The following is a 20,461-nucleotide window of genomic DNA, read 5'->3' as shown; positions in this document are numbered from 1 at the left end:
AGCAGACTAGAGGGATCCCCCCCTGTTCTTGTTGGAATGAACATAATAAAGAGATGTAAGGAGCTAGCCATTGCTAGTTTTGATTCAACTCTCGGAGGAGAGTTAAATGCTGCTTGGGGAGAAGCTTTTCAGAGGGTGCAAGCCTGCGAAGTATTAGAGAGGTCATCCATCGCCCGGTTAGCTGGTAAAAATACTGTACACGTGCCAGCATCATCCGTGGCCACAGTATTTGCTAGAGGGCTTGGGAAAGTTTCAGATGACCAGACCTTAATGTTACTTGAGCCAACCAACACGCTCGTTCCCAGTGGTTTGGTTGTTGTTCCTACTCTTGTTGAAACTGACAGGCACGTGTTTCCAGTTCAAGTTGTGAACTTCTCTCAGGAAGATGTGTGGTTGGCTCCCCGGACCAGACTTGGTATGCTTACTGTAGTGGAGTGTGTTGAAAATGCAGCTGAGGTGCAGTTTAATCGTATCTCTGCTGACCACGAGGAAGTGTCACTGAATAAGGAAGGGGCTAAAGAATCTGATGGTGAACTGAAATTGCTGATAGAGCAGCTGAGCATTAGTGGCTCCCAAGAGGAACAGACCAAATTAGCTGCACTTTTGGCTCAGTATGCAGATGTTTTTGCTTTCAAGGATGAAGATCTAGGTTATACAGAGAAGATCAGTCATGAGATACACCTAGTCGATGATGTCCCGGTCACTCAGGCCTACCGACGGATACCTCCAACACAGTACAAAGAGGTGCGAGAACACATAACCCAGCTTCTGAAAAAGGGTGTGATCAAAGAAAGCACTAGTGCCTATGCATCGCCCATTGTGCTGGTGAGGAAGACAGACAACAGCTTGAGGTTATGTGTCGATTACAGGCGGCTAAATGCCAAGACCAGACGTGATGCCTTTCCTTTGCCCCGTATAGATGAATCCTTTGATGCATTACATGGTGCAAGGTTTTTCTCGACTATCGACCTGGCAAGTGGCTATCATCAAGTGGCAGTTCACGAAAGAGACAGGCACAAGACTGCTTTTACAACCCCATTTGGGTTGTTTGAATATACCAGATTGCCCTTTGGTGTGTGTAACGGTCCAGCCACTTTCCAAAGACTCATGCAGGCCACTATGAGTGACTTAATCCTTCAGATCATGCTCGTGTACCTAGATGACATATTAGTCTACTCATCAACTTTTGAAGACCATTTGACACGTCTTCAGACAGTGTTGCAGAGACTCAGGGAAACTGGGCTGAAGGTTAAGGTGGAGAAATGTCATTTTCTCCAATCTAGTGTACGCTTTTTGGGTCACCAGATCTCAGCTGAAGGGATAGGTACGGACCCAGACAAGATAGCTGCAGTGAGGCAGTGGCCAGTACCCACCACAGTTAAAGAGCTGAGATCCTTCCTGGGTTTTTGCAGTTATTACAGGAGATTTCTCCATGGATTTTCGCAGCTGGCAGGTCCTTTGCATGATCTGATTAATGCATGGGGCAAGGAGGACAGTCCAGCTAAATATAAAAACTTGCTGGAAAGTGTGTGGACGCCATCTTGTCAAGAGTCATTTGAACAGCTGAAAGAGAAGCTCACGAGTGCCCCCCTACTTGCTTATGCTGATTTCTCACTGCCATTTGTTGTTGAGACGGATGCCAGCAGTTTAGGACTGGGAGCAGTTCTTTATCAGGTGCAGGGTGGCAGGAAACGTGTTATAGCATACGCCAGCCGAAGGTTGAGAAATGCAGAGAGAAATGACAGAAACTATAGCAGCATGAAATTAGAGCTCCTCGCCCTTAAATGGGCTGTGTCTGAGAAGTTTAGGGGGTATCTCTTAGGCTCCAAATTCACAGTTGTGACAGATAACAACCCCCTCTGCCACCTGAACTCAGCAAAGCTGGGAGCCATTGAACAGCGCTGGGTTGCCCAGTTAGCGCCATTTGACTTTGAGGTGCAGTATCGTCCTGGTCGGTGTAACACAGCAGCCGATACCCTCTCTAGACAGCCATTAGCAGGGGAGCCCCAGCCTGCAGGAGATGAGGAGGAGTTTGATGGATGCATATCCATCTGTAACCTTGTCAGCAGAGGGACAACGCTAGGCCTGGACTTAGTAAGTGCAGGTGTAAAATGTTGTCAGGTGAGGCAGGCCCGGGTCACAGCAGTTGAGCAAGACACCCATTTTACTGATTCCCAAGGGAATACACCCACTCTGCCAGGGTATTCTAAGGAAGAGTTGCGACAGTTTCAGTGCTCTGACCCTACTATCAAGTCCTTTAGGCAGTTTTGGGACAAAAAGAAGAAACCCACACACCAGCAGAGGAGAGGTTTGGCTAAGTCTGTGATTTCTCTGCTCCGGCAGTGGTCACGTATCATGGAGTTGGAGGGATTGTTGTATCGGGTCATTGAGGATGGACATTTGGGGAGGTGTCAGCAGCTCCTTTTGCCAGCTTGTTTAAAGGAAGCTGTACTGGGGAGTGTGCATGATCAGATGGGGCATCAGGGGGTGGAGCGGACCCAGAATCTGTTAAGACAGAGATGTTTTTGGGTTGGTATGTATGAAGAAGTGGACCAGTGGATTAAGAAATGCTACAGATGTGTGCTTACTAAGTTGCCACAGCCCAAGATTCATGCCCCTGTCAAGCCTTTTTTGGCCACTAGACCTCTTGAAGTGGTTGCAGTAGATTTTAGCATGTTGGAGCCAGCCTCAGATGGACGGGAAAATGTGTTGGTGGTTACAGATGTTTTCACCAAGTTCACACAAGCTTTCCCCACACGCGACCAGAAAGCTGATACAACTGCTAAGATTTTGCTTAGAGAGTGGTTCATGAGGTATGGCGTACCAGAGAGGTTACATTCTGATCAGGGCAGAAATTTTGAAAGTGATGTGATTCAGGAACTGTGCAAGTTATATGGGGTTAAAAAAAGCCGTACTACACCACATCATCCCCAAGGTAATGCACAATGTGAACGTTTCAATAGGACACTTCATGACCTATTGCGTACCCTCCCACCTGACAAGAAACGCCATTGGCCTGAGTATTTGCCAGAATTGGTCTATGCGTACAATGTGACTCCCCATGCCACCACAGGGCACTCGCCGTATTACCTCATGTTTGGAGTGCACCCCCACCTTCCTGTAGATGCTTTACTGGGGCAGGAGCAGGTGCTTGATAAGAGACATGACTGGCTGGTTGTGCATCAGCAGCGCTTAAATGAAGCACATAACAGAGCAAGGCAGTACACGGAGCAGAAAGCAGCGGAAAGGCTTGAGCTGGACAAAACCCGAGTCTATTGCCCCCCTGTTGAAGTAGGTCAGTTAGTTTATCTGCGACACTGGCCCCAAGGCAGGAACAAAATTCAGGACGCCTGGAGCCCTGTGGTTTATAGGGTTGTCGAAGTCCAGGGCAGCACACATGCAGTGGAGCCGGTGGAGGGTGGGCCAGTAAAACGGGTTCACAGAGCTAACCTTAGACCTTGTATTGGCCCAATTCCTGCACCCAGGAAAAAGAAAAATAATGAATCCCCTGTGGTAGTGAGTCCTAGGACAGAAGAGAAAACAGGCTGTTCAGATCCAGATCCTGAGTATGTGTTGTTCGGAGAAACCTCATACCCAAGTGCAGAGCAGGGGTCTGATGAAGCAGTTCAAAGCAGTGACATTTCTGAGTCTGTAAACACTGATGATGCTCGTGTTACTGTACCATCTGACTCTGAGCAGGTGTCCACACCAGAGACAGTTGCTACTGAAACTAACAGGGATATTGGGGTCATTCCACCAACACCAGTGCCCCGTCGGAGTAAAAGAGCTAATGCTGGAGTGCATTCAAACCCTTACCATGTCCCTGTATCAGCATGTCATGCCATCACCTTGAGCCCTGAGGTACTGTCTCAGTTGTTGACTAATTTGGGTACTGCTCTCTTTAAGGAAGCAGTGCATGAGTTGAGATATACCAATTGAGTCACCGGGGACGTTGACTCTTAAGCAGGGGAGTATGTAGCCGGGTGGAAGTTCGATATTATGGGACATGCCACTGGATGGCACTGTTTTTCTTTTGGGGTACCTCTGAGAGCGGAAGGGATCATGGGGATCTACGGAGACATGCACGAGTGCTAGCTTGCATTGGTGTTATGTGGGTGTGCAATGCCTTTTTTCGCTGCGTGATCTGTTTTGAACGCAAAGTGTGCAACAGTTAAGGCACCAGGAGTAGCTGCCACCAACTTCGCCGTTCGTCTCAGAGGGATCCATATTCCGTTTTCTGCTGGATTAATGCACTGTATGTATTTGAGTTCACACTTGTATTATACTATCTCTGTGGGTAAGAGGGAAATGTACCGTGTTAACTGTTTAATCTTGGCTCTGTATCTATGCAGGAGAAGCCACTACAGTTATTTTTGCACTGCTAAGTTTTGTTTTATTTATGTTTGGGTTTATATCAGACACGAAATGACGCTAGATGTCCTTGAGTTCCAGATGCTGATAAAGTTGGGGAAATAACCTGCAGTAGCAGTGGGTTACCAGAGCACAAAGCTGTTACTGGATAGGAGCTGTCTGTAACAATTTTATTTCTTTATTTTTACAACCTTGTTATTTTCTTCTGAGCACTTACTTTATCATTCAGATTAAAAGAACCCCAAAGATAATCTGTGTTCTGGGCTGGTTAATTTAGCCAGGCTACATATACAGATGATGAGTTCAAACAGGTGCCATTCATACAGGTAACGAGTGGGGGACAGAAAAGCTTCTTACAGAAGACGTTACAGGTCTGTGAGAGCCAGAGATTTTCCTTGTTTGAGGTGACCAAATACTTATTTTCCACCCTAATTTACAAATAAATTCTTTACAAATCCTACCATGTGGATTCATGGATTTTTCTTTCACATTCTGTCTCTCACAGTTGAAGTGTACCTCTGGTGCAAATTACTGACGTCTGTCATCATTTTAAGTAGGGGAACTTGCACAATCGGTGGCTCACTAAATACTCTTTTGCCCCACTGTATGTGACTGTCAGCTTTTAAACATATTCAACTTTCATCCTCAGTGCATTTCATAACTAGTGAGACAGTAAATGCCTGGTATATGCAAAGAAACATACCCCAGTTATATAACACCATGCTGGAAAAATAAATATTTTGGATTTACAAAGTGAGGCTCATTGGGCTACTGCCCATTACTCTTTTCTTCCAAGAATACTTAAAACAGTTGACAATTAACAATAAAAAAGAATCTGACCTGATGCTGACATGGATACTTTTGCAGGTTTTATTAGTCTGCCATGAAGCTCATTTATCTACCATGTTACTAAAATGAGTCGGGTTTGTCCAGGAATTTAGGGAAAGGTTCATTCAAACCACAAACAAATAACCATGTGGTGAAAAGGGCATTACAAAGACGTCGAAAACAAACCAGCCAGAGGAAATGTGCTTGTGCTTAAAAAAAAAACATGGCAAAATATACTACGGGTAAACTTGAATCAAAACTGACTTCATAATATATGCATCATGAGAGAACTGCTATTAAAGAGGATATCTGATCTTGATTCTACCAAGAGAAAGGTCAAGGTTTAGCTGCGACGACTGTACAAAATCATTTTGTCCTGCATTGCTGTGGACTCCTCACTCAATACTTCCCCTTTCTCAGGTCCATGTGCCTCTGCTGAAGTTCCTGATTTTCTTCCTCCTGTGCCACCACCACATCTTCACCAGCGTACACCCATCCAGGAAAAACATTCAGACCACCGTTTCACCACGATGTCTGGATCACCTTGGTGTTGTCACATAAGGTACAATCAGTGTTACTCCTGCCTCTGTATCACATACATACAGCCTGTATGCCATCTTGCTTCAGTTTAGTTTGTCCACCCTCAGTTTAAAACTGGATTTGTGTCAACTCAATTTATAGATTTTCAGATTTTACAAAGCAACTTTATCCTCATTGACAGAAAACATTCTGGGCAGAATACAGTCAAAAATCTCAACTCACTGCACATTTCTCCCGCTGTCATTCAATTTTGCCACACTTTAGGACACTCACAGAAAATGCAGAATACTGTACACTACAGACAGATTAATAATGAAATAATGAAAGTTATTATTTTTAATTCAATTAAATTCAATTTTATTTATATAGCGCCAAATCACAACAATAGTCGCCTCAAAGTGCTTTATGTTGTACAGTAGATCGTACAATAATACATACAGAGAAAAACCCAACAATCATATGACCCCCTATGAGCAAGCACTTTGGCAACAGTGGGAAGGAAAAACTCCCTTTTAACAGGAAGAATACTCCGGCAGAACCAGGCTCAGGGAGGGGCGGGGCCATCTGCTGCGACCGGTTGGGGTGAGAGAAGGAAGACAGGATAAAAGACATGCTGTGGAAGAGAGACAGAGGTTAATAACAGATATGATTCAATGCAGAGAGGTCTGTTAATACATAGTGAGTGAGAAAGGTGACTGGAAAGGAAAAACTCAATGCATTATGGGAATCCCCGGCAGCCTACGTCTATTGCAGCATAACTAAGGGAGGATTCAGGGTCACCTGGTCCAGCCCTAACTATATGCTTTAGAAACAAGGAAAGTTTTAAGCCTAATCTTGAAAGTAGAGATAGTGTCTGTCTCCCGAATCCAAACTGGAAGCTGGTTCCACAGAAGAGGGGCCTGAAAACTGAAGGCTCTGCCTCCCATTCTACTTTTAAATACTCTAGGAACAACAAGATTGGCAGGCCAAGATTGGCAGGCCAAGATTGGCGGCGCACTAGGTCGCAGCGGCCACACCGGGTCCAAAACCATGGTGCAATTTTGTTTTTAACTCAAGTTCTATTCGAATTTGGTCTATTATACAGCTGTAATGTGCATTGGAACAACAGTCAAACACATCTACAATCATCAACAACTTCTGGATTTAGAAAAACGCCACCAAACTCAGCCAAATGGAGACACGCTGGAGAAACTGTGCCGCAGCGGCATTCTGCAAGCGCCGAAAAAAACGGGCTATGGAGCCACAACATCTCAGCATCCGCCCGGAAGTACATCGAGAACGGTGTGCAAGGAAGCAGAAGCGCGGTAAGCGTGCCGGTATCCATGCTAGGCTAAAAGCCAACCGTAGTCGACCGGCACCCCCCCATCACTTCTGCTCTCCAACGTGCGCTCCATAGAAAACAAACTGGACTATTTGAGACTGCTGCTAAACACCCGGAAAGAAATAAGACACTGCCGCGTCCTTATTCTTACTGAAACATGGCTACACAGAGGCATCACAGACCGCTCTATCCAGCTAGACGTGCTAGCCAGCTACCATGCCAACAGAGATCCCCTATCATCGGGTAAGACATGCGGCGGTGGACTGTGTGTTTACATCAATAACAGCTGGTGTAAGAATGCAGCGACTGTATCTGTGCACTGTTCAGAACTTGTGGAGGTCTTGGCAGTCAGATGCAGGCCGTTTTACATCCGAAGAGAGTTTACTGTGATGATCATCGTTGTTGTTTACATCCCACCTAGTGCTAGCACTAATGCCGTCATCACCTATCCGAACCATAAACCCTGGTTCTCTGCAAAGCTACGCAACCTGATGAAAGTCAGAGACTCTGCCTTTAAGTCCAAAAATAGAGAAGCTTACACTACAGCCAGAGCAGATCTATCATGGGCCATCAAAGACGCAAAGTGGCAGTATGCACATAAGATCAACACACATTTCACAAGTACAAAGGACACTCGGCGCATGTGGCACGGCATCCAAACAATCACGGGCTACAAGCCAACACCTCCAGCATGCAGCAGTGATCCCTCTCTGCCAGACCAACTAAATGACTTCTTTGCACGTTTTGAGACAGAGAACAAAGGAAGATGCCCCCCTCCCCCAATGACCAAGTACTTTGTCTGTCCACAGCAGATGTCAGGATGACACTTCACAGAGTAAACCTGCGAAGGGCTACAGGACCTGACAACATACCTGGCCAGGTGCTTCGGGAGTGTGCTGACCAGCTCGCAGGCATCCTCACGAACATCCTAAACACATCACTGAGCCCAGCTGTGGTACCTGCATGCCTCAAAACCACAAAAATCATCTCAGTGCCAAAGAAGTCCACTGTGTCCTGCCTCAATGACTACCGGCCGGTGGCACTTACGCCCATCATCATTAAGTGCTTTGAGAGGCTGGTATTGAGGCACATGAAAACTCAGCTTCCACTGAATCTGGACCCGCTACAGTTTGCTCATCACCAAAACCGCTCCACAGATGATGCCATCTCATCTGCTCCTCACCTTTCTCTCTCCCATCTCGACAAAAGGACACTTATGTCAGAATGCTGTTTATTGACTTCAGCTCAGCATTCAACACAGTCATTCCCCAGGAGCTGGTAAAGAAGTTGGACTCACAAGGAATAAACACCTCCCACTGCATTTGGATCTTGGACTTCCTAACTGACAGGCCATAGTCTGTCTTCATAGGAAATAAAACCTCCAAAGTCGTCAGACTGAGCGCAGGATCGCCGCAGGGCTGTGTGCTTGGTCCACTGCTGTTCACCCTGCTAACACATGACTGTACTGCACAGTACAGCTCAAACCACATCATCAAGTTTGCAGATGACACAATAGTGGTGGGTCTCATCACCAACAACGATGAGTGTGAATACATAGAGGAGGTACAACACCTGGTGGACTGGTGTCAGAATAACAACCTGTCTCTAAATGTTCAGAAGACTAAAGAGATGGTTGTTAACTTCAGGAAGACCTCAATGGCTCACACCCCTCTGCACATCAACGGATCTGCTGTTGAGATGGTCAACAGTGTAAAGTTCCTGGGTCAGCCGATCTCTCCTGGAACCTGAACACCACCACCATCATGAAGAAAGCCCAACAACGTCTTCACTTTCTTAGGAAACTGAAGAAGGCCAGTCTCCCTCCTCCTATCCTCACATCATTTTACTGGGGAACCATTGAGAGCGTCCTCTGCTGCTACATCACTGTGTGGTACGGGAACTGCACCCTCGCTGAAAACAAGTGTCTGCAGCGCATATTGAGGACAGAAGAGAGGATCATTGGAGGCCCTCTCACATCCACCTCCCAACTCTATGACAGACACATCATCCGACGTGCGAACAGCATAGTGAAGGACACTCTCCACCCCTCACATGCACTGTTCTCCCTCCTTCTATCTGGCAGACGGTTTCGCAGCATCAAAACCGTGATGACCAGACACTGGAAGAGCTTCTTCCCCCAAGCAGTCAGAGCCCTCAACTCACTACCACAAAAGGACTGATATACACATACGCCTTTACAAACACCTTACAATACTGATCAAAAGACTCAAAAACAACAAAAACTTCCACAAATCCACTACAAACTGGACCTGGGAACAGCATGCTTATTTGCACACTCAGTAACATAGTTCTGAACACATCTAAATTATATTATATTTGCACATTTTGCATTTTGCACATGTCTTTGTCATGTCTCGTCAATGATATCCCGACAATAACTTGAAACTGGTATTAAATACCTACTGGCACATTCCACTTTGTATTTTCTCTGTCCTGTCTGTGTTTATCATACAGTTAATATTGTATAGTTACCATTATAGTATTGTATAGAATTGTATAGTTAGTACCCTTTTATCCCTTAATTTTACCGAAACATAGCATGTTATTTATTTGTAATTCCTAGTTTTATATCTCTTGGAGATATATCCTTTATATATTTATAAATGCACCATGGGGGGCTTAGGGTGAAACAGCATTTCGGTACACTGTATACTGTGTATACTACTGTATTGACAATAAAGCTCTTGAATCTTGAATCTGAAGTAAGCCTGCAGTGTGAGAGCGAAGTGCTCTAATAGGGTGATATGGTACTACAAGGTCATTAAGATAAGATGGGGCCTGATTATTTAAGACCTTGTATGTGTGGAGCAGGATTTTGAATTCTGGATTTAACAGGAAGCCAATGAAGGGAAGCCAATACAGGAGAAATCTGCTCTCTCTTTCTAGTCCCTCTCAGGACTCTTGCTGCAGCATTTTGGATCAGCTGAAGGCTTTTCAGTGAGTTTTTTGGACATCCTGACAATAATGAATTACAGTCGTCCAGCCTGGAAGTAATAAATGCATGAACTAGTTTTTCAGCGTCACTCTGAGACAGGATATTTCTAACTTTAGAGATGTTGCTCAAATGGAAGAAAGTGGTCTTACATATTTGTTTAATATGTGCTTTGAAGGACATGTCCTGGTCAAAAATGACTCCAAGGTTCCTCACAGCGTTACTGGAGGCCAAGGTAATGCCATCCAGAGTAAGAATCTGCTTAGATACCATATTTCTAAGATTTTCAGGGCCGAGTACAATAACCTCAGTTTGATCTGAATTAAAGAGCACAAAGTTAGAGGCCATCCAGGTCTTTATGTCTTTAAGACATTCCTGCAGTTTAACTCATTGGTGTGTGTTATCTGGCTTCATGGACAGATAGAGCTGGGTGTCATCAGCATAGCAGTGTAAATGTATGCTATGTCTTCTAATGATGCTGCCTAAGGGAAGCATGTATAATGTAAACAGAATTGGTCCTAGCACTGAACCCTGTGGAACTCCATAATTAACCTCAGTGTGTGAAGAGGACTCTCCATTTACATGTACAAATTGGAGTCTATTAGATAGATATGATACAAACCACTGCAGCGCAGTACCTGTAATACCTACAACATGTTCTAATCGCTCTAATAGGATATTATGGTCGACAGTATCGAACGCTGCACTGAGGTCTAGCAGGACAAGCACAGAGATGAGTCCACTGTCAGAGGCCATAAGAAGATCATTTGTAACCTTCACTAAAGCTGTTTCTGTGCTGTGATGAGCTCTGAAACCTGACTGAAACTCTTCAAATAAGCCATTCCTCTGCAGATGGTCTGTTAGCTGTTTGACAACTACTCTTTCAAGGATGTTTGATATGAAAGGAAAGTTGGAGATTGGCATATAATTAGCTAAGACTGCTGGGTCTAGAGATGCTTTTTGAGTAAAGGTTTAACTACAGCCAGCTTGAAGGCCTGTGGCACATAGCCGATTATTAGAGATAGGTTGATCATATTTAAGATCGAAGAATAAATTAATGGCAGGACTTCTTTGAGCAGTTTTGTAGGAATGGGGTCTAAAAGACACGTTGATGGTTTGGAGGAAGTAATTATTGAAGTTAACTCAGAAAGATCAATGGAGAAAAAGAGTCTAACTTAACATCAATGGTACTAAGAGTAGCTGTAGATAATATTACATCTGTGGGATGATTATTGGTAATTTTTTCTCTAATGATAAAAATTTTATTTGTGAAGAAGTTCATGAAGTCATTACTAGTTAACGTTAAAGGGATGGTTGGCTCAACAGAGCTCTGACTGTTTGTCAGCCTGGCTACAGAGCTGAAGAGAAACCTGGGGTTGTTCTTATTTTCTTCAATCAGTGATGAATAGTAAGATGTTCTGGCTTTGCGGAGGGCTTTCTTATAAAGCAACAAACTATTTCTCCAGGCTAAATGATGATCTTGTTATGGTCCTGGGTCATGTGACCCAGTGTTTGAGTTTTTTATGTATCTTTGGTATTCATTTGTGCCCTAGTTTAGTTCATCTAGTTAATTTCTAGGTTGCTGGTTAGTCCTTTGTTTCTTAGTTGTTTATGTCATCTCCTCCTGTACTCAGTCTCCCTGGTTCGTGCGTCCTGTCTACCTGTCATGAGTCATGTCTGTGTGGTTATGTTAAGTTCATGTCATGTCTAATCTCCATGTTTCCTGTTTTACTTTCAAAGTCTGTGTCCAATGTCAGTGTATTTAGTTTCACTTCTCCTGTCCTGTCTTTAGGTTCATGTGTGTCAGCTGTGATCCCATGTGTGGCCACTTCCCTTGATCATCCCTCATGTGTATTTAGTTTCTGTGTTTCATTCAGTCTGTGGTTGTGTCCCAATTCAGGGTCTGCACGCTTGAAATACGCGCACTACGTGTACTACGTACGGTGCGTACTATAAGTACGAGAAGTGCGGAAGTGAGAGGCTTGTGAAATGGGACGGTATACGCTTCGTCGCGCTGTTCAGGTTGCCTAGCAACCATGATACTAACCGCGAGACACGTTACATACAGCATTGTTTGACAGAAATGAAGGAGAAAAATGTTTTGTTGGTCATTCATTTTTGTCATGACATCACTTTGATTAGTTGAGTATCAGAGGCTGAGACCACAGGACTGTAAAACATGATTGTTGGGCTTCATTTCTGTGCTGAACAGTCATTTAAGATTAGTTAGTAAATAACAATTAGTTAATGTTGTTCATGAGACTAAAGTCATCTCACTGTGGTAATGTAAATATAATATGGCCAATATTATAGTATGCTACTATGCAAGTAACCCCGGCGGAATGGGCTACATGAATAGGATGAGGGACCTATGGATTCTTCGATACCCAACTTCCACAATGACGGCGAAACAACTAGTAGCTCAGTGTTCCAACATTCGAAAGAAGGGACTGCTCTCACAGCTAGAGATTGACGAGGTACAACACAAATGCTACGGCAAGGAGGAGTCAGGACGCCAGGTCAGGGGGGAGATATCATCACCCCCACCCGAGATTGGGTACATAGCCCCAAGTGTGATAGGAGAAGAATCGTTGAGTGCGAGAGGAACTGACCTGAAAAATAGGATCATGGCCAAGCTTGAAACCTGGATCCCCCGTAGCCGGTTACCAAGATTACGTGAAGTACCCTCAGAAGGTCTGCTAGATGATGTTAATGCAGCACTACGGACAATACCTACAACCACGATTACCGACACTAACAAGCTGATCTACAATACGGCAGCAGTGATCAGTGAGATGCTTGGCTACAAGTTGAACAGCCACAAGGGGCAGTACCCTCCATGGAGAAGGAGGCTAGAGGGCAAGATCAAAGTAGCAAGGAGGGAGGTCAGCCAACTAACGGAGTTGCAGAAAGGTGCGACAAAGAAGGTGCATAAGAAATACAGCAAGCTGGCCATACCTGAGGCCTTGGAAACTGCCAAGCAAAGACTCACAGCCTTGGCCAGCCGCTTGAGGAGGTACACCAGAGAGATAGAAGGCAGGAGAATAAACCAGCTGTTCTCCACAGAACCAGCAAAGGTGTACTCTCAGTGGCAAGGGAACAATAAGAGAACAGCACCACCAAGGCTGGAGACGGAGCAATACTGGAAGAGCATATGGGAGAAGGACGCAACCCATAACGGCGATGCTCAGTGGCTAGTGGATCTGAGGGCAGACCACAGCGACCTCCCTGAACAGGGTCCAGTAACCATCACAGTGGCAGATATCCAAGAAAGGGTCTCCAGTATGAAGAGTTGGACAGCACCAGGGCCCAACATGGTTCACGCCTACTGGCTAAAGAAGCTGACTGCACTCCACGAGCGTCTGGCAGCACAAATGAACCAGCTGCTAGTTAACGAGAGACACCCGGAATGGCTAACCGAAGGTCGGACGGTCCTGATCCCCAAGGACCCCAAGAAGGGACCGGTCCCCTCCAACTACCGACCAATAACCTGCCTCAGCACTACATGGAAGCTCCTGTCAGGCATCATATCGGCTAAGATGAACAGGCACATGGGTCAATACATGAGCGGGACACAGAAAGGAATTGGCAAGAATACCAGAGGCGCAAAACACCAGCTACTGGTAGACAGAACAGTCAGCCGAGACTGCAAGACCAGACTGACCAACCTGTGCACTGCCTGGATTGATTACAAGAAGGCCTATGACTCAATGCCCCACAGCTGGATACTGGAATGCCTAGAATTGTACAAGATCAATGGGACCCTAAGAGCCTTCATCAGGAACTCAATGGGGATGTGGCGTACAACACTAGAGGCCAACTCCAAGCCCATAGCACAAGTCACCATCAAGTGCGGGATCTACCAAGGAGATGCTCTGTCCCCACTGCTGTTCTGCATAGGCCTGAACCCCCTCAGTGAGATCATTAACAAGACTGGCTACGGATACCGACTACGGAACGGAGCAGTTGTCAGCCACCTCCTGTACATGGATGACATCAAGCTGTATGCCAAGAGTGAACGAGACATCGATTCACTGATCCACACTACCAGGCTATACAGCAATGACATTGGAATGTCGTTCGGACTGGAGAAGTGTAGTCGGATGGTAACAAAGAGAGGGAAGGTAGTCAGAACTGAGGGGATTGAACTACCAGAAGGCAACATTGCAGACATAGAGGACAGTTACAAGTATCTGGGGATCCCGCAGGCGAATGGGAACCATGAAGAGGCCGCTAGAAAAGCTGCAACCACCAAGTACCTGCAGAGGGTCAGGCAAGTCCTGAGGAGTCAGCTGAATGGTAAGAACAAGATCCGGGCCATCAACACGTACGCCCTGCCCGTGATCAGGTACCCTGCTGGGGTAATAGGCTGGCCAAAGGAGGAGATAGAAGCCACTGACATAAAGACAAGAAAGCTCCTTACCATGCATGGAGGGTTTCACCCCAAGTCCAGCACCCTGAGGCTATACGCTAAGCGGAAGGAAGGGGGCCGGGGACTGGTGAGTGTCAGCACCACAGTCCAGGATGAGACAACGAACATCCAAGAATACATTGGGAAGATGGCCCCAACTGACCGAGTGCTCAGTGAATACCTCAGGCAGCAGAAACCCAAGAAAGAGGAGGGAGACGAGGAACCATCATGGAAGGACAGGCCCCTGCACGGTATGTACCACCGGCAGATAGAGGAGGTGGCTGATATCCAGAAATCCTACCAGTGGCTGGACAAAGCTGGACTGAAAGACAGCACAGAGGCACTAATCATGGCAGCACAAGAACAAGCTCTAAGTACAAGATCCATAGAGGCTAGGGTCTATCACACCAGGCAAGACCCCAGGTGCAGGCTGTGTAAAGATGCCCCAGAGACAATCCAGCACATAACAGCAGGGTGCAAGATGCTAGCAGGCAAGGCATACATGGAACGCCATAACCAAGTGGCCGGCATAGTGTACAGGAACATCTGTGCCGAGTATAACCTGGAAGTCCCGAGGTCAAAATGGGAGATGCCCCCATGGGTGGTGGAGAATGACCGAGCTAAGATCCTGTGGGACTTCCAGATACAGACGGACAAAATGGTGGTGGCTAACCAACCGGACATAGTGGTGGTAGACAAACAGAAGAAGACGGCCGTAGTGATCGATGTAGCAGTTCCAAATGACAGCAATATCAGGAAGAAGGAACATGAGAAGCTGGAGAAATACCAAGGGCTCAGAGAAGAGCTCGAGAGGATGTGGAGGGTGAAGGCAACGGTGGTCCCCGTGGTAATCGGAGCACTAGGTGCGGTGACTCCCAAGCTAGGCGAGTGGCTCCAGCAGATCCCGGGAATAACATCGGAGATCTCTGTCCAGAAGAGCGCAGTCCTGGGAACAGCTAAGATACTGCGCAGGACCCTCAAGCTCCCAGGCCTCTGGTAGAGGACCCGAGCTTGAAGGATAAACCGCCCGCAGGGGCGTGCTGGGTGTTTATATATATATATATATATATATATATATATATATATATATACACATATATACATATATCACTGACTTTCAGCTTGTTGTGTTTGTGGATATATGACTGACTTTAATTATTAAACATTCGCACATAAATAAGTGACATCATATTCAGTACTTTTGACAGTTCACTCTTCGGCCGCTCCATCTTATTAGGGAAATGCCACATACATAAATGTAAATTTCAAAACTCAACCCCATCATTTAATTTGTTTTTGATTGAAAATGAATATTACTTAAACTCTCTTAAATTAACTTCCAATAAAAACGGTTTATCATTGATTGAAATTCATTCAGAAATGTTTAAGGAATGAGCTGCCACAACTTTCAAGTACAAAGTTGTTATGAAGTCTGTCACATCCCCCCCCCCCCCCCCTTTTTTTTTTCCTTTTTTTCCTTTATTTATTTATCCTTCTTATTTCATTGTACTGTATATTGTTACTCTTATTTGCCTTGTATGCCTACTGTGCAAACTGAACTGGAATGACTGACTGTTCGCTTTATGATTTCAATAAAGTTTGGAAGAAAAAAAAAAAACCTCTTCGGCCGCTCCCTTCTGCCGTATTTTGCGGCAAAATTCTCCACACCCACCCACCGCCGCGCTATGAATTGTGGGATATATGGGACCACGAAGCGTGCACCGGACTACGCTTGATATTTGGGGAAACCGACAGCGCATTTGGAGTATGCATTTGAAGTACACTTCGAATTGGGACAGCCATCGTCGCGTGGCGGTGACGTAACCGCGCTTAAAATGCGTACTTCAAGCGTGCAGAGCCTTAATTTGGACACAGTCTGTGCCGTGTCGTCTGTGTTCCCACCCTCCATGTTTTCACGGCCAGTCTTTGCATTCATAGTCATAGTTTTCTGAGCCTTCATAGTTTATCACAGTATCAGTTTCCCAGTTTAGTTATAGTTTAGTTCAGTCACTGTGCTTCTGCCTTGTTTGAACTCTATGTCATCAGCCATAATGAAGGCTCGCTTTCAGTTTAAGTTCACCCCCGTCTCCTCACCTGTGTTCACACCTGGGTCCACCACACACACCACTGCACGGTCTGTGGAGACAGATCTTCTAAATTTGTGACACGCTATTTCCTCTCCAGCTTGCATTAAAGATCTCTCTGAAAATATATACCATTGGCCCATAAATAAAACAAATTCTCAATATTCAAGAGGATAAGGCATTGCTTGAAACTTTTTCAGACAACTTGACAGGTAAAAATGCAGCCAAAAAAATGAACTGATTCATTCGAAAGGAATCTTCAGTCAATGAAGAAGTCATTTGAGTTACAAAATGTTTCTCCCACTCAAAATGCAATGCCCAGATGAACAGAATCAACTCTCTGCATTTCCTTACCTGGATGACTGAGCATGCATCAAGACACCACATTAGATAGTTGTCAGTTTATTTAAAGGAGTGTGGCAAAGCTTGTCGAAACTGATGTCAAATCACATCAGCATCAGGTGTCAAATGGTAGAACTGACACACCAAATCAACCATTTTGACAGCCTGCAGTGTGTGAATGAGGAAATTTGATCTTGAACTAAAGATAACTTTAGTTCAAGATCAGGTTGAACTAAGGTTCTCAGGTTTATACCGTTACCACGGAGGATATACAATAACAGAACTTTTTACATGTTGCAGAACAGATGTAGCCTCATGTCATTGTGATGTAAAACATGAATAGGAAACATGAGGACATCAGCTTGTAAGCTATAAGTACATGAGCAAACTGTAAATGACTTATGGTTCAAACTAGCCTACCATCTATTACTATTAGTTCATCTATAGATTCAGCATCAAAAGTAACAAATTCTTGACTTTGACATAATTATGACATTTACGGGTCAATGTGAAGCACTTCTGTTTGAACTGAGGTGGAAAATGGGTGCAGCTACTCTGCTGTACAGGAGGAGGTGTTGTTGCATTGTGCATCTCCCATAGTGGGATTTATAATAAAAGAACACCAGAGGTCTGGACCCTGTTAAACTGATGAATATATAACACCATCATAATCTCATGTAAGCTTGTCTACTATGTGCAATGATCACAACTTGCAAAAATAAAAAACTGAATCCAAACAGTCTCAGCGAATCAAGAGTTTATGAAAGGATGGCAGGTGAATGATACAGAAGTAAATATCTGACAGCATTCTAGTAGTTATGCATGTTGTTGCTGAATCACTTAAGATGTAATCACAATAAAACAATCAATTATTTTCCCACGTGAATTTTTCATTGTTGACATAATGCTGATCAGTTTTTACATTGTTTTATGTGACAGAAGAGGAAAGACTACAACCACTAGTATAAACATTTCAGGATGGTCCCATAGTCAGTCACGACCCACAGATTGCCACGATCATAGCTCACATGGTTGATGCGAGAGGGCATTGGTATTTTGGTCCAGCTCGTGCCTTGTGGAGTGCTGCTGTCGATGCCTTGTCTGTAGAGAGAAGACATTGATACTTAAATCATTGGATCTGTTTTATTTGTGCAATTGAGGGTTTGGCCTCAGCTCCTCGCCATATTATCTATCCTGAGTTAAGAGTTGTAAGTCTCATGGTTGCTCGGTCTGGTGACCCAAATATAATGTTTTTGATTACTTCATGTTCTGTGATTTGGGGGTTTCTCATGGTCTAGTCTGTTGCATTTCTAGCTCCTTTGGTTATTCCTTAGTATTGTTGGTGATTTCTAGTCTTTAGATTTTGTTAATGTTCTGTGTTACATCTAGTTATCTAGGTTTCTATGTTCATGTATTTCCTGTTTTACTTTGGTAGTCTCATGTCCTGTGTTAGAGTTTTCTGTTTTGCTTCCTTCCTGTCTCGTGTGTCAGATTAGGTTAAGCTGTGTCTCTCTTCTGTATTTATTGTGTGTTTTCCTTTGTTCTTTGTCGGGTCGTCTGCATTTCCTCTGCTCTTCTTCACTCCACATTTCCAGGTTTCATGTTTTCTAGTTCAATGTTTCAAGTTTCATGTTCACCTTTTCCCAGTTTAGGTTTTGTTAGTTTCCTTTCTGCCATTTGTTTTGTAATATTTGTTGCAGCCCTAAATAAAGGCTTGCTTTCTGTTAACATCCACCTCATTTGTCTGCATTTGGGTCCGCATTCTCTTCTCTCCACGCCGTCTGCCTTAGCAGGCGTGAAAGGAAGAGGTAAATATGTTTAACAGATGTGAAAAATGAGATTTCTATGATTTCTTTTAAGTGAACACCTAAATGTATTATAGAGGAGAGACAGATCATTCAAAGAATCCACAACTGAAATCTGAAAATTCTTAGTTACTGAGTTTCTGAGTTACAGAAACTATGATGATTATAAGTAAACATTACTAGTTTTCTTTTGTAGCATTTGACTGGTGATTCTACACATGAACATTGTATGGCTCAGTGATCATTACAATGAAAGTCGCTTCTAGAAAGATTTAAGCACAAATTGCCTTCGTGAGCAATTTGTTATTCATTTGTGGAGAGGTCATTCTAAGGTTGAAGAGCAAAATAGTGGTTGATCCATTGCATGGATAACAACAGAGGAGTCAAAAACACAATAACCTGATTCAAACAGAGACTGAAAGAGTCAAAGCAAAAAGAAAGAAGAAAGAACAGAAATACTGCCAGGGCTAGTTAAAATGCTTTCAGACTAGATTAAGTGTTTACCTTTGGAAGACTTCTCCTCCTCTATTTACAACAAAGACGCTTCCATCAGTCCCAATTTCAACCATTACTGCAAGACCATCCACTTGTATCCAGCCACTGATGCCACAGGTGCTCGGTGTCACTCTCTGTCATGAAAAGCAAATATGGTGAGATGTCTTGATCATACAAATAACAACACAAATGATCATTAAAATAAAAAATAATTTACTGTGAAGTAGATGTTTTGACCTGAGTTCACTCCCCAGCATCCATATTTTGAGCTGCAACTGACATACATTAAAAGCCCAGGCAGGGTTGTCCAGCTCAGGGTGCTCTGTTCCCTGTAGGCTGAGGCAATGGTGCTTTTCAGACAGTGGATGGTGGAGGTGTCAGTAACTCCCACCACCTGACCATCACCTCCAGCATCCACCTGCTGTAAACTCTCACCTGAAGACACACAGAGGTACAGATCATTCATTCAAACAGCTGCTACCGCGCACACTCTACTGTCTTAAGTCTGTGATAAAGCTCACCATTCGCAAAAACAAAGCTGCCAGCTACGTATTTGTAGACCCTGTCGTCGAGGTCAACACCCCAGATTCCTGCAGGTCCCACTGAGACATGCTTCAGGGTGAGTGAGCCCATTTTGTACCACTGTGATCCAAGCAGAAAGTATGCATAATTGTTGCTGTCTGTCATCACAACGTTCCCCTGTCCAGCATCAATCTGTACAGCAGGAAACTGTTGTGGACCCTCCGTGCAAGTGCAGCCTGTGAAGAAAAAAGCACAAGTTAACTCAATGCATGATCTGTCACTTTTAAGGGAAACTTTTTATTTTGCTCTATTTATTTTACCTTCATTGGCTTCAAGAAATATTGCATTGTCACATTTTAAAATCAGGACTTACCATGACTGACAAACGGGTAACTAAGGACCAACAAGAAGGCTGCAAAAGATTTCATATTGTCTGTGAGTCTGTGTGTTAAAGGAATGAATCTCTGCATCTTTGCTGAGCTACTGCCCTATGATAGGTGGGTTTGTGTTACTTTTATAGCACGCTGAAACATTAGAACTGTGAGTCTGACCTGGTTTTCCAGGCAGTTTTCCAGAGCTAATAAAGGAGGAAATGTTTTAGCATTTACTAGAAACTAAGAATAAGAACTTATAAGTGATAACTTCCTGGAGATTATTTACTAGAATCTACAATGGATTTAAATCGGCTCATGGTGTAGTGATCTGTGCTAAACAGATTATTTTCTTCTTCTATTGTTGCGATATAATCACGTCGTGCTGACAATGACCGTATGAAATGTTATCATTCAA

The 20,461-nt window shown here is 44.3% G+C and overlaps 1 protein-coding gene and 1 long non-coding RNA gene across 2 annotated transcripts; one reads left to right on the top strand and one right to left on the bottom strand.

Annotated features, from left to right (window-relative positions):
* The first annotated feature begins 3,021 nt into the window (after positions 1 to 3,021).
* Positions 3,022 to 4,622, top strand: LOC143413162 (uncharacterized). Its single transcript, XR_013093761.1, has 2 exons — positions 3,022 to 4,255; positions 4,353 to 4,622. It is a non-coding gene; the product is annotated as an uncharacterized LOC143413162 (long non-coding RNA).
* Positions 4,623 to 17,590: 12,968 nt separating this feature from the next.
* On the bottom strand, positions 17,591 to 20,120 carry LOC101476529 (fish-egg lectin). Its single transcript, XM_004573972.4, has 5 exons — positions 20,046 to 20,120; positions 19,672 to 19,908; positions 19,368 to 19,585; positions 19,160 to 19,284; positions 17,591 to 17,951 (listed from the first exon to the last, which is right to left on the bottom strand). Exons 1-5 carry the CDS (start codon positions 20,098 to 20,100, stop codon positions 17,810 to 17,812), a joined length of 777 nt encoding a protein of 258 aa, XP_004574029.3. The 5' UTR covers positions 20,101 to 20,120; the 3' UTR covers positions 17,591 to 17,809.
* Positions 20,121 to 20,461: the final 341 nt, after the last annotated feature.

The sequence above is a fragment of the Maylandia zebra genome, linkage group LG17 (genome assembly GCF_041146795.1).
Source record: "Maylandia zebra isolate NMK-2024a linkage group LG17, Mzebra_GT3a, whole genome shotgun sequence".
NCBI lineage: Eukaryota > Metazoa > Chordata > Actinopteri > Cichliformes > Cichlidae > Maylandia > Maylandia zebra.
The sequence above is the reverse complement of the archived record's forward strand: the minus strand, read 5'-3'. Positions and strand labels throughout refer to the sequence as shown.

What these genes read in the sequence shown, in the direction of transcription:
- LOC101476529 (XM_004573972.4), bottom strand. Translation starts at nt 20,100, where the DNA reads ATGAAATCTTTTGCAGCCTTCTTGTTGGTCCTTAGTTACCCGTTTGTC. An exon ending in CAGCTTTGTTTTTGCGAATG is followed by an intron (nt 19,586 to 19,671) that starts GTGAGCTTTATC and finishes GTGTGTCTTCAG; the next exon opens with GTGAGAGTTTACAGCAGGTG. An exon ending in GGAGGAGAAGTCTTCCAAAG is followed by an intron (nt 17,952 to 19,159) that starts GTAAACACTTAA and finishes TTCTCTCTACAG; the next exon opens with ACAAGGCATCGACAGCAGCA.